The 12,818-nt window shown below is 43.7% G+C and overlaps 1 protein-coding gene across 4 annotated transcripts in view; it reads left to right on the top strand.

Annotated features, from left to right (window-relative positions):
- The window catches only part of rims2a (regulating synaptic membrane exocytosis 2a), a gene marked incomplete at both ends in the record, with an annotated part of 150,446 nt that extends 138,055 nt beyond the window's left edge, over positions 1-12,391 (top strand). For all 4 annotated transcript variants that reach the window (XM_080500295.1, XM_080500296.1, XM_080500293.1 and 1 more), the window contains 5 exons: positions 10,929-11,070; positions 11,391-11,503; positions 11,602-11,703; positions 11,931-12,070; positions 12,188-12,391. In XM_080500295.1, coding sequence (XP_080356421.1) covers positions 10,929-11,070; positions 11,391-11,503; positions 11,602-11,703; positions 11,931-12,070; positions 12,188-12,391 — 701 coding nt within the window. The remainder of the gene's footprint in view (positions 1-10,928; positions 11,071-11,390; positions 11,504-11,601; positions 11,704-11,930; positions 12,071-12,187) is intronic.
- Positions 12,392-12,818: the final 427 nt, after the last annotated feature.

Genomic DNA, 12,818 nt, shown 5'->3' with positions numbered 1-12,818 from the left:
AGATAATTTACAGTGAGCAATTGTGTGACTGTGGGAGGCTACGCAGAGAAAGCTCACACACACAGGGAGAACATGGAATCTACAGAGAAATAGAACCAAAAGCCCAGACTTGAACTGGACATATTCCCACTGAGGTGAAAGTGCTAACCACAACCTTTAAAAGGTCCCATATAGCAAATGATCGTTAAAAAAGGGAGGAAAAAAACCCATGCGATATAGCATAGCCAGTGGCGGAACTGGCTGGTTTTCCACCCTGGGCGAATACTGGTTCTTTACCTGTTAAGTCATTCTCATTATTCTAACCTATATGGAAGCAGCTGTAAGCATTGTGTGTCATAGCTGGCCTCTGATTATTAAAGAGGAACAGCAGCAGTCTAGAAAATACCGAGAAATGCCTCTTAATAGGCGAAACCAGGTGCAGCTGCCCACAGTGATACAGTCACATGAAAAGGATGGAATCAGTGGGGAGGATTTTAAATAGTTAGCAACCTCTAATTTCTCGCTCCCCCGGGTGCAGCTTTGAGTAGTCCTGTGCGACTTTTCTTTCGGCCTACTTTTGTGTCTCTGACCCTGAAAGAAACTCACTATGTGGGGCAGATTTGACACCGGCTGAAAACGTGATGTTTTATAGTTTTAGCCGTGGATTTGCAGGCAGCCTTTCGTAACATAACCTACTTACAGTATGAATCTAAGAAACAGGAGTTTTGAATGGCGTCTAATTTACTGACTGACACATTGCTTGGTAACTCGTGGTTAGACACATACAGAGTGCTGTGTGAAAGCCATGTGAGCCCAGGTTGATTGATGTCGCTAAGAAATTGCAGAGAAACAAGTTTGCCAGCAACCCCAACACCCCCCCCCCCCCCCCCTCCTTCTCTTCGTCTTTCTTATATCGCATACTGAAGTAGGTTTGGACTGCCACAGTCCTCTGACAAGCTGTTTTGTTTTGGGTAAAATAGCTGAACTTTGTGCTGCGGAGGTAATTTATCTTCGGTGTTGAATTGGGTGCCTATCTCAGCAGGTCCACTGCAAGCGGAAGCCGCTAATTAATCTCTCCGGAGGCCGTAGTATCCGCGCTGCTCTCACCGGGATTCATGAAACGAGCACAGCAGCACAGTTACAACCCAGACTGAGGTACACAAGAGCCCTGCTTTTGTTTTTTTGTTTTTTTTTATCTCTAACACTCTTTCTGCTTCACGTCGTCTTTTTGGCCCTTGTATAAGTGGTATTTGTGTCTCGCAGGTGTCAAATGTCAGGCTCTGTTTTCTTCCTTCACTTCACCTCGTCTTCTCTCTCACCGCCTCCCCCAGCTTCACATCATCACTTCGCGTGTGTCTCGTCCCTCCCCCTCGATATCTTCTGTCCTTCTTCATTTCGGTAATTCGCTCAAGGTCTCATGACTGTTAATCGCTCTAAGGATTCAGATGAGCCATACATCTGCTTTGGCCTATATTTAAACTGTGGAATACTGTAGGAAGGGTAATGCCGGTATAGGTTTCAAATTCTCTTCACGAGTGCATTGCAGCATACAGAGTGAGTCATGGTGGTCAGCAGTAGCACCAGTAATGACATACACTTGGAAGGTCAGAAAAGCTGCCATCATAGTTTCCACATGTGGTGACTCAACACCCTTCTTAAAACATTTCAGTGTTGAATCTGCTTTTTGTTGATTTGACCTAGATTGAAACCAGTGCTGTTAAAAATCTAATCTACAGTTTTCATTTGGTTTTACATCAAGGCGTGTGGAACCAAATCCTCTCGGGGTGGTTTGTTTCATAAAGCGAGCAGTTTTAGCAGTTTTAGTTGATAAGCGAACCAGCAGTCACAGTGATTGTACCCAACAGTGTAAAGCATCTTTGACCTTAATCATAAATAAGTGACAATTATTTTCAAACTGCAAGAATAAAATGTAATACTATTATTCGGTGAAGCATTTAAAATCTGTACGTGTTCAAATGTTTGTCCATATTGACTTTTAAGCCACTAATATGTGTTGAAAGTTTGAAGACAAACTGAACTTTTGACAAAGAGAAAAGGAAGATATTTTCACATGATTAAGACTGTGCATGTATTTGAAAAATATGTTTTAATGGACTTTCTTTTACTTTTTACTATGGGTAGTGGTTGGTAGTCACAGTGAGAATGTCCCCAGAGTCTGGGTTCGACTTTGGGTCCATGTGCTTTTTGCACGTTATCGCAGTGCATGCATGGATTTGCTCTAGACAGACTAGTTTCCTTCTCGTCTCCAAAGACACACAGTTTAATGTCTGTTGGTGTGAAAGAGTGTGTGACATTGTTTGTCTCTCTGTGTTTGCCCTGCAATGGATTGTTGACCACATGCACTAATGCACGCCCATACATCAGAGCTGCTGGAAACAATTAACACACTCTTCAGTCCAAGAAAAGTTTCAAATTCACAGTGGATATTTTTAATTTGCTCAGTCATCAATTTGCCTATTTATACCCATTTTCTCTAAGGTTCTAAGTTAATATCATTACATCTGACTCATTCATTAGATAGTAATGGATGTCAGGTTCTCTCTGTGTATAGGTGTGTTTTTTCAGGGCGCGAGTTTCCCCCAATGGTCCAAAACATGTGTTTAAGGTTATATGGTGACTTCAAATAATTGATGTGTGTTTGTGTGCTTTTTCTGTCTCTGTTTCTCTTGGATAGACTGACAGCCTGTACCCATAGGTAGCTGGGACTGCCTCTCAAGTCTCATCACCACATGAGTTGGATAAATCACTGATGGCCTGTGTTTATTCAGAACCTGTGATGTGAATATCAGACTTCACTGACTAAATAAGTTGTTTTTGAACTGAGGGCAGCACGCGGTGTCTTTCTGGGTCGACGGTGTACTTTATGTTTTCCTGCAGATTAATCAACGTTCCTGTTTTTTCAGGTGTGTAGTCAATTATGCATGTGCATAATTCAGCTGTGATGGCAAAGAAGTAGTTCCGTGTTCATCGAGAGTTAAACTTAAGTAAATTGTTGAAATGGCGCGGGCATGTTATGATTCTTTAGCCTTTGCTGGTGTTGCTGCACTCGAATACAAGGCCAATTTTACTCAGACCCATTTTCTTGCCCACTTTAATTTGTCTTCAGAAACGCCCAACTGTTGCAGTGCAACACAAAGAATACAATCAAAACACTCTTTAATATCCACAGTCCCACTTTGTTGATTGAAAAAAAGATACAAATCAGAGTCAGGTTTGTGCATCAGTCACTGACTGAGCTGAGCTCTGGAGCTGTTTATTCACCTTCTCGCCCCGCCACGTTCCACCAGCTGCTCGGTGCCGTTTGCCTGCAGTGTGGCTCGTGCCTCTCAGCCATATGGCTCCTTTGCTCGAATCTGAGCCTTGGACTCTTTCCTGTCGTCACGTCCCACATGCCAGGGCAATACATCCTCCCCTCCAGTTTGAAAGAAGCCTAAATCTGAACTTCCACTCTGCATTTTTAGATTTTTAAATGCGGCTAAAAATACCCAATGGACTTCCTCCTCCAGTTGTCTTGTCTTCAAAGACTTGACAGCGCCATTCTGTAGCTGTCAGCGAAGGAGGAAGTCTGATGAGACATGCACCAGAAAAATACTGTGGTGAGGCCGTTTCAAGCATGAGGCTTCTGTTTTTCATGGAGGTGGTTAAATCACACTGTTTTTTTCCTCTTTCGGTATGAGAAGTAATCATCCTACGTTGACATGTCTGCTGTAGTTTAGCCACACAGGATAACGTCTGCGTGTGACACTAGTTGGGATAAAAAAATCAGCTTTATGGAGGTCAGTCATTTCACTCCTTCTCCATATATAAGGCCTGGCACTATTTAGATCATCCCTCACTCTCTCATGAGCTTTCCATCTGTTGTAACTTCAGTGTTTGCACCACTGAGTAGAGGAAGGCAGCCAGGGGACACACTGTTCCAGTATCTCCTGCAGTTCACTTTGTAAATATGTCTCTTTCACTTAAAAAAAAAAAACCTCCACCGAAGGCGTCGGGGTTTTCAGCAAAAGTGTGAAGTGACTGGTGAGAAACACGTGTGCGTGTTTAGACGTGGTATGTTTTTCTAAATGCGATCAACTGTGATTCTAAATGTTGTGCTTTTACTTTATTAGAAATGTCCTAAAAATTGGTCTTTGATTTCTTTCACACATGTGTTTCTACAGACTGCTTCTACCCACTACTTCATCCAGCTACTTGAACTTGCCTGAGGGACACGAGTTAGTGTTTCATATCGACCATAAGCTACTTCACATGACACATCGTCAGCAAGGACTCTCGACAGCTCGTTCTATAATAACTGAAATTCAACCTTATCATATCTTAATTTTCTTTTTACTAGTATTGTAACTGGATTTTTATCTATCGATTTCCTATTGTTTTAATAGTACTTATCATACCTACAACATAATTCTATTATTAAGAAGTGGCCATTAATGTAATCTGATATGTAATACATGTGTTTGAGACCATACAGCTCCAAAGTAGAAATACTCAGGAAATCAAATGACCGCTTAACTTAAGCACAGCTAAAACATGTTACCAAGGTAAAAATCTAAATACAAGTACCTTCTTTTCTTGACTGCATTACGGGTTATGAAAAAAGTAGGAGAACCTTTGTCTTCAATATTGAGACTTGTCTTTAAAAAATCAGTGTTGTCACTCCACAAGATGTTTCAATGTCCAAACTATGTGTTTTACATTCAGCAGGTAAGATTATAAAATGGGATTACAAGAGAGCAATATGTGGCAATGTGGTGTTTTTTCTTCTTTCATCATAAGCTGATTCCCCAAAGTTTTTTTTTTTTTTTACACAACATTTTTGGGGACAGGACTAGTGGGGAAACTGCACTTCCAGACAACAGGACTGGACAACATCATGTAAGCAGACGGGAATGTAAACTGAGAGAACAGAGAGTGTATTTGCCCACCGCTGCTCGCGTACTCATGTGTATCCCAGTGTGTGTGCATTTAAGCACTCGTATGTGTCTGTTTGCTTACATCCGTGCATGTGAGTGTCGGGGTTAGAGCCCTCCATTAGGACGTGTTTACAGTGTGTAAGGCCCACGTCGCAGCGTGACGCTCGGCTTGGCCCGGACTCATCAATCAGAATGACTTCCGAAGGCTTCCGTATGGGTTTCTTGCTGCCTGCCAGGCACAGTTCTTCGTCTGACTTCTGGGATATTACGGTAGCTTGTCGTAGAATCTGTGGGATTCCTCACATTCCTGACAGTAATTGTGTGTTCGAAGTCATAAAGATCCGTCATAGTTTGGAGCGAGAACAGACTGTGTCGTCATGAAATGAAAGAATGTCCCAAGATGGTTCTTCAAGGAAAGCACGAGACATGAACAAGTGATAACTATGAACTCCTCACGTGCAATCATGTCATTGAATCTTCTCTAATTATCATCTGTTTAAACCACTCTAGATTCTTATTGATCTGTTTATCACATTGATCATGTTCCTTCATTACTGGGTAATTCATTTTTACGTGACCTATCATAACTTATGCCAACTCGTTTTCCGCAGCGAACAAAATTACAGCAGCAGTAATTAAGCTTGTTTTTCCTCTCAGGTGTCATATGTCAGGTGAAGCGAGTACAGACAAGCGAAAATGTGTTGAGATGCGTCGTCGTTCCTGCGCTGTGGGTGGATGGGTAAGAATAAAGTATATTAAAGGTGCGAATTCTCAGGAAGGCAACACGTGCCAACTGTGTAGACAAAGCAAATATACACGTGCTGTGAAGCAGGAGCCGTACCTTAAACAAGCAAGAGTTTAATTTTAAGATACTTCAACTTTTTCTACTCGTGCCTTTGTAACAAGAAAACGTGTGAAAAAGTGCCGTGACGAATGCACATGGTGGGCTAGCTTTGTGTAGCCTGACAGCATCAGTCACAAGCAAATTCACTTTTATATGCTATTTGCAAAAAATTGCTATACTTATAGATTGGTGGACTTTTTTGACATATGTCGGTATCAAACATCAAGTTTGTGGAAGTGCTTTGGAAAATGTTTGTGGCAAAACTTGTGAATATTACAAACAAGCGCCAATTTGTCAAGACTGAGCAACCAAAAAAAATTCAACCCAAAATGAGAGTGTTGGATGAAAGAGAAAGCCACACCATCTGCAAGTTGCTCTTATAACTGTGCCAACCATCAGAGGCTGCAGCGGTTTGGCAGCCAAGAAAAATGGCACTGCAGTTTTCCAATGAAACCATATTGCTCAACATGTGCTTTTTATTTTAAAACATTATGGGAGAAAATGAAAAAAAAAAAAGATGCAACTGTAACTGTGCAATTGGACAAACAAAAAAAAGCATTTTTAGTTACAATCACATATGACCAGACATGTTTGCATCAGGCATCCTACTAAGATTCATGTGTAATTGTGACACTATGGTGCAAAGTGTTTTTAGTCTGAGTTACGGTTTCCTTTCCCATCATTTAAGGTAAATTCAGGCAGGCAAGCTGTGTATTTCACTGTGCAATGTTACTTGTACTTTTTTCTATACCAGAATCTGTATTAATCCACCAGAAACAACTAAGGATTACTTAGAATGTTTGAATTTACATTTTTAGGCTTCCCTCACTTGGAAGTCATGACACCTGTAAAGTCAGATGAAATTCTCTCAGAAATCCCTCAACAACCAGCTCCACATTCAGCACATGTGTAATTATTTGAGTTCGAATAATATATTGATTATCAGACACACTGGGTCACATTGGACTCTCTACAGCTACTTCCAAATCTTCGAAATACTCAATTGTCTCTGTTCTTGGAGACACTTTCCTCTGATTTAATAAAGTGTACACACACTGTAGATCAATGTCGCGTTTTGAGAAGCTCTCCACTCCACTGAGAAATGACTCGGATCCCTGAAGGAAGACTCTTAAATGAGCTTCTACTTACAAGTGTCCTGGCTGTTTGCATTGTAGCCGTCTGTGTTTGTCCCGGTCCCCCTCCAGCACGAAACGTGAAGCGTTGTTTTTGGCTGCACTGACCTAGATGAAACCTGCAAATGCACACGGCGCATTATGCGGCTCCTCGATGGAAGTAGGTTGCAGTGTCTCACGAAGGACAAGTTTTTGCTCAGCAGTGAGACTACAGGGAGTTTGCTATATTTATATTAGTGTGAAGAAGCACCGCGATTGTCTCGTCCTGTTCCTATTCTTGCAGCCGCATATTCAGAACAAAATCTCAAACATCAGCTCTTTGTGTCACAGCAGGGCGCCTCGACTGAATTTATTTTTACCCGGCTACATGCAGTGACAGTGAGCAGAGGAGCTAAAGTTTAATTCAAAGCCTCAGGCATTACACCTGTGATTGATTTACGAGACCACCTGTGAGCGGCCGTATTCCTTATTCCTTCCAGCTCTGTATGTTTAATGACCGCTGACCCCAGGTTTGCAGAAGCTGTAGAGAAAGAGTGGAGAGAAGTTCATATTTAGGTGCGTTTAAGGCAAACTCAAACAAAGAGCCTTTCAGATGGCGTGAAAGAGCTGGTTGTGAATAATTCAGAGTGTGATTCAGGATGAAGTTTCAAGATGAGCATGTGAACTTAATCATCCACTTGAATGCTTCTTTCCCCCTCTTTCTCAGCCGTGATCACAGCCAGCGAAAGCAGAGTGAGTCTGTCCCAGTGCACTACAGCTGCGAGGTCGTACTTATGGAAGGGGGAGAAAAGTAAAAAAGCAGAGTTTGGCTAAAGGAGCGGGACTGTTGGCAGACCTAATGACGGCTTGTTTTCTCTGGCTCTTGTGGATGAGAGGGGGGAGAGGGAGGAGTAATGGGGTGGAGGATGGGGAGAGAAGGAAAATAACTGCAATGAACAAGACAAAAGAAACAGAAGAGCAGAGAGAGAGAGAATTAGAAAAGATGAGGTTAAAAAACGGTGAGCGTTGGAGTGGGGGGGGGGGGGGGGATGGGGGGGGCTCAGTATCTCTGGGTAAAGCTTGTTCACCCGCAGAGCCAGCCGAGGTGCGCCTGAGCAACCCGGCCTTGTGATTGGCGGAGCGCGATGCAGCTCTCTCCCCTCCCCCCATGAAGAAAGAGGTGCAGCAGAAACGTCAGACCCAGACAGCACAAGACTCGACTGCTGAGGCAAAGCCGTCCCTACGATGCAGTCCTCACAGAGTCCGAGGACTGAATGAATGACACCCCTCGCGCAGCGTAGCAGCAACTTTTACCTCCAAGGAATACGACTCCACTCGTTTCATTAGATCTTTAGTATCATTTTAAAAGCCTTTGGCAGTGAGGAAGGGAAGAGCTGACGTTGGGTTCATCGCACTTGAGGTGGACGTCCGCTGGTCACCATGGGCAGGCAGGGGAACGACACCTCTGCCCCGGTTCCGGGGATGCGGATCCAGTGCTCGCAGAGCAAGATGAGCCTGTCGGCATCGTTTGAAGCGCTGGCCGTTTATTTCCCCTGCATGAACTCCTTCGATGAGGAGGATGGAGGTAAGATGACAGAGCAGCCGCTGCTGGCTGGGGGCGAGGGTTTGGTAGTGGCGACACTGCCACTCAACGGGGGATGGATGAGACTTAAAGACACGGGTTACGAAATGTAATTATTCTTCTATGAATGGCCTGATAGTTGATTTTGATCTTTATCTTGCACATTGTTTAATTGTGTATGATGAACCTGCTGTTGCTGCTGTCACTCGTGGAGATCTTGTCAAAATGGTTGGTTATAGGAACTGGTGGCCGTTCTGTGGCGTTGCTCTTATGATGACCAATATCTCAGTTCTCTGTAATGATTTCCTTTGTGTCTCCGTGGAAGGAAACCAATGATTTACGAACTGGAATGAATCCTACTTTACTATCTCGTCTTGGTGCTTATTTAGCTTGTTCATTAGCTGTCATTACCTGCATATATATTCACATGTATTCTTCTCCAGGATGCAATATTTCCTCTTCTAGCTACCTGGATTTTATTCACAATGAAAAAAGACCATGGTGTTTTTTCCTTTTTGCTACAACTTAACACTCACTTAGACTGAAACTTCCACCGTGGGCAGCTGAGAGGCCAATCTGGATGACCGTTAACCATTTCCTGTCTGACAATGCTGACACTTGAGGGTGATGACCTCCTGGGGAGTCTGTCTAACTTTTAGCTGCGGATGGTTTTCGTTGAAAATATAATTTCTGGGGAAACCAAAGTCAAGCATAGCAGAGTTCATACACGCACGTCAATGCTCAGGCCTTCATGATATTAACCTGTGAAGGACAACAAACGTGTTCTTCAACGTGTTAAAATCGTCATACAAGAGTTGAAAAATATATCATATCTGGCAGGTCTAAATGTTTCTGTTGTTAACAGTTGTTTTTGACGCTTCACTGATTGTTTACTTTGGAAAATTCAATGTTTTTCTTTCCAGAATGACTTCAACAGTATGTCTGTGAACATGCTGACACTTTAAAATATGCAACAATAGTTTGAATTTCATCACAATAATTAGGGAAAGCAATAAAATGGTCAATCATCATTCTCAACGTGGCCTGAGAGGAGCTGCGTGCAAATGTGCACCTGTGCACATATTTGTGTAAATACTCAGTGTGCATGTGTGACATCTCCATTTTTGGGGTTTGTTTAAAGAAAAAAAATAAAGGACATTGCGTGTTTTACTGCCAACTTGTTTAATTAATCATCTTCACTTCTGTGTCGCAGTAACAGAAAACAGGTGACTTCATTCTGCAGCATCGATAGCAGCTTGTAGCTCTCATGGCTTGTTTCATAAAGCAAAGCGGACTCATTCATTCGGTTTCAAATAGCGTGTTTTCAGCTCATTGACAACATCTGCCCAGCCGCACATTGGTTGACGATGTCTTGTGCAGACGTCACAGACGACCTCTGCGGCTGCATCCCTCATTGTGTCGTGTGAAGAGCAGGAAGAGGAGGCGGAGGCCAGCTGAATAACTAAGATTTCAAGGATGAAAGGCTTCACGTCTGTTTACACCAGAATGAGATAGGACTCGTCTCTCCCGTCCTTGGCGGAGGGGAAGAAAGGAAGGAGTGTCGCTCATAGTGACTGAATTAGAAAAACTGTAGTCTGAATGTGAGTCATCCGTTGAAACTGGCATATATTCAGAGGGAAATTACATAAGGTCTATGGATATCGGCCCGCTTGTCAACATGGCGCACCCCACGGTGCACAGCAGTGAACTGATGGTAACTCTGTTATTGCTTTGGTCAGCCTTCGCTGTGATTTTTCTCACCTTGTGGAAATAACACGAAATCCTCAGTGTGCAGTTATTTGATTACAGACGAGATAAATGGAACTCTGATAGCTCCAAAGAGCAGCATCCAGGAACGCTGGCCTCATTTCAATGCAACGCAGCCGTTTATCGTTCCACGTTTACACATCAGACACATTTTCACTGCTAACATAGCAGCCTGTATGGATAACGTGAATCGGGTCCAATATTTTGTTCACCTTTTTCTCAGTGGGAGAAGCATTGCAGTGATTGCATGCGTGTGTGGGCCGGTTGGCAGTGGAGCGTTTACTACCGTACTCGTGTGCAGGTACGTGTCCGTCTTCTGCAGGCGCGACCACGTGCACGCCGTCAGCAGGGGCTGGGTGGAGAAGAGCAGCGGCGTGTCTAATGGGGGGAGTCAGCTGTCTTCTCCCATCACTTAGGGTGTTGAGGATGATTGAGGGGGGGCGGGGGGTTTGTGGACCCTCACAGGTCGTCACTAGTGCAGATGGAAGGAGGTGCCGTACATGGCAATCTGTTGAGTTTGCAGTCGCAGTCAAACTGACAAAACAATTTTCCAATGAGCCAATGAAATGACGGGCGCGTTGGGGGATAATCCATGTGAATGCAGCTCGCTGCGAGTCCCAATATTCATGATTCAGTGCCGTGGAATTGACGGACCCCTCTCTCTTTCTCTCCCTCTCCTCTGTTTGTTGTATGTTTCACTCTCTGAGCAGAAGCGGGAGGCAAGAAGTTGCGTAGCACTATCCAGAGGAGTACAGAGACGGGCCTGGCGGTGGAGATGAGGAGCAGGATGACTCGGCAGGCCAGCCGGGAGTCCACGGACGGCAGCATGAACAGCTACAGCTCCGAGGGAAAGTAAGTGGACAGTCATTTAGTTGACTCATGTATTCACTAAAAGCAGTATGTACACAATGCAAAGCATTCAAACATAGTAGCTGTATGGAGTATTTCCTGTTTGAAGCAATTAATAAAAAAAAAAAAAAAAGGGAGTTAGATCGGTCAGTCCAGTGAATCGTGGGTTTTATCTACCGAGAGACGAAAGCAGCCGATGCCTCCACGCACAAATCAATGACTACCAATGAAAGCACAAACCTGCCGTGACTTATATTTTCCACACTGTATTATGGATCAGAACTGATCACATCCTTATGTCTTCATCTTCTTTCTCCCCCCAGTCTTATCTTCCCTGGAGTGAGGCTCTCCTCAGACGCCCAGTTCAGCGACTTCCTGGACGGCCTCGGTCCGGCTCAGCTGGTCGGACGACAGACGTTAGCGACTCCACCGATGGGTGAGAGCAGAGACGCTTCAAGAGAATTGCTTGGAAGTATTTCTTTTTTTAACTGCATCGTCAAACATTCCTTACTCGTCGCTGTCTTGGTTGTCTAGGCGACATTCAAATTGGCATGGTGGATAAGAAAGGAGCACTGGAGGTAGAGGTCATCCGAGCCCGTGGCCTTGTGGGAAAACCAGGTTCCAAGGCACTGCCAGGTAATTTCAGCACTCAGACTGTCATTGCTGGACGAAGTTTACACGTGATTGGTACAGTATTTGCTAAACGTGAAATCAAAAATACATCTGATAGTTTTCCTCTGTAATATCAGCATTTTCAAGGCTCAGCTGCACAAATGAAATTTGTTTTAGTTTTGGGTTTTTTTAATGACTTTATACAACAGTGCGAAGTGTAATGATTCCTTTCTGCTTCTTCTTGTCTGTAGCACCATATGTTAAGGTCTACCTTTTGGAAAACGGAGTCTGCATAGCCAAAAAGAAAACTAAAGTAGCAAGAAAAACTTTGGATCCTCTATACCAGCAGCAACTGCCGTTTGAGGAGAGTCCAGGAGGGAAGGTTTTGCAGGTAAGAAGATGATTTGTTTACAGTATTGTCACAATAATTAAAGCAGTTAGTTTTTTTTCTTATTAAACTTGTCCTATCATTCGGATTAATGTATTCATCTTCTGGCCTTCTCTGCAGGTCATCGTTTGGGGCGACTATGGACGTATGGACCATAAATCATTCATGGGAGCAGTTCAGATACTGTTAGACGAGCTGGACCTGTCCAACATGGTGATTGGCTGGTTCAAGCTCTTTCCTCCTTCCTCACTGGTGGACCCTACTCTGGCCCCACTGACTAGAAGAGCTTCCCAATCCTCACTGGACAGTTTCTCTCGATCATAGCAGCGTGTGGACTGATAGCGTTGTTGTAGCAGCCAGTGTTGCGAATACAGGTCACGCCCCCCCGGTTACACTGCATGCTTGATGTTGTGTCTTCTGAGCCTGTTTCTAGGGGTGCAAAACGTGATCCTGTTGTTTTGAGCAAAAACGTTGCGCACATTGTGCACACGGCGAAGCGTCGTCGCGAGCGCCTGGCAGCAGGGATTGCTGGGTGTTGTTGTTGCTTGGAGGAAACTGGAATGAACTCCTTAGCACGAGGAATCCGTCAGTTCCAGGTTTTCATCCAATTCGAAGCCATGGGGGTCAACACTGGGAACCGCTAAACGAGTTCTACAGAAGCCCTTTTCGAATGAAAAAAAAAAAATAAAATGTTGCTTTTTTTTCTTTCTTTTTTCTTTTCATTTGTTTAGTTTTTTTTGTTTGTTTGTTT

This window comes from Blennius ocellaris, assembly GCF_963422515.1.
Source record: "Blennius ocellaris genome assembly, chromosome: 8".
Taxonomy (NCBI): domain Eukaryota; kingdom Metazoa; phylum Chordata; class Actinopteri; order Blenniiformes; family Blenniidae; genus Blennius; species Blennius ocellaris.
The sequence above is the reverse complement of the archived record's forward strand: the minus strand, read 5'-3'. Positions and strand labels throughout refer to the sequence as shown.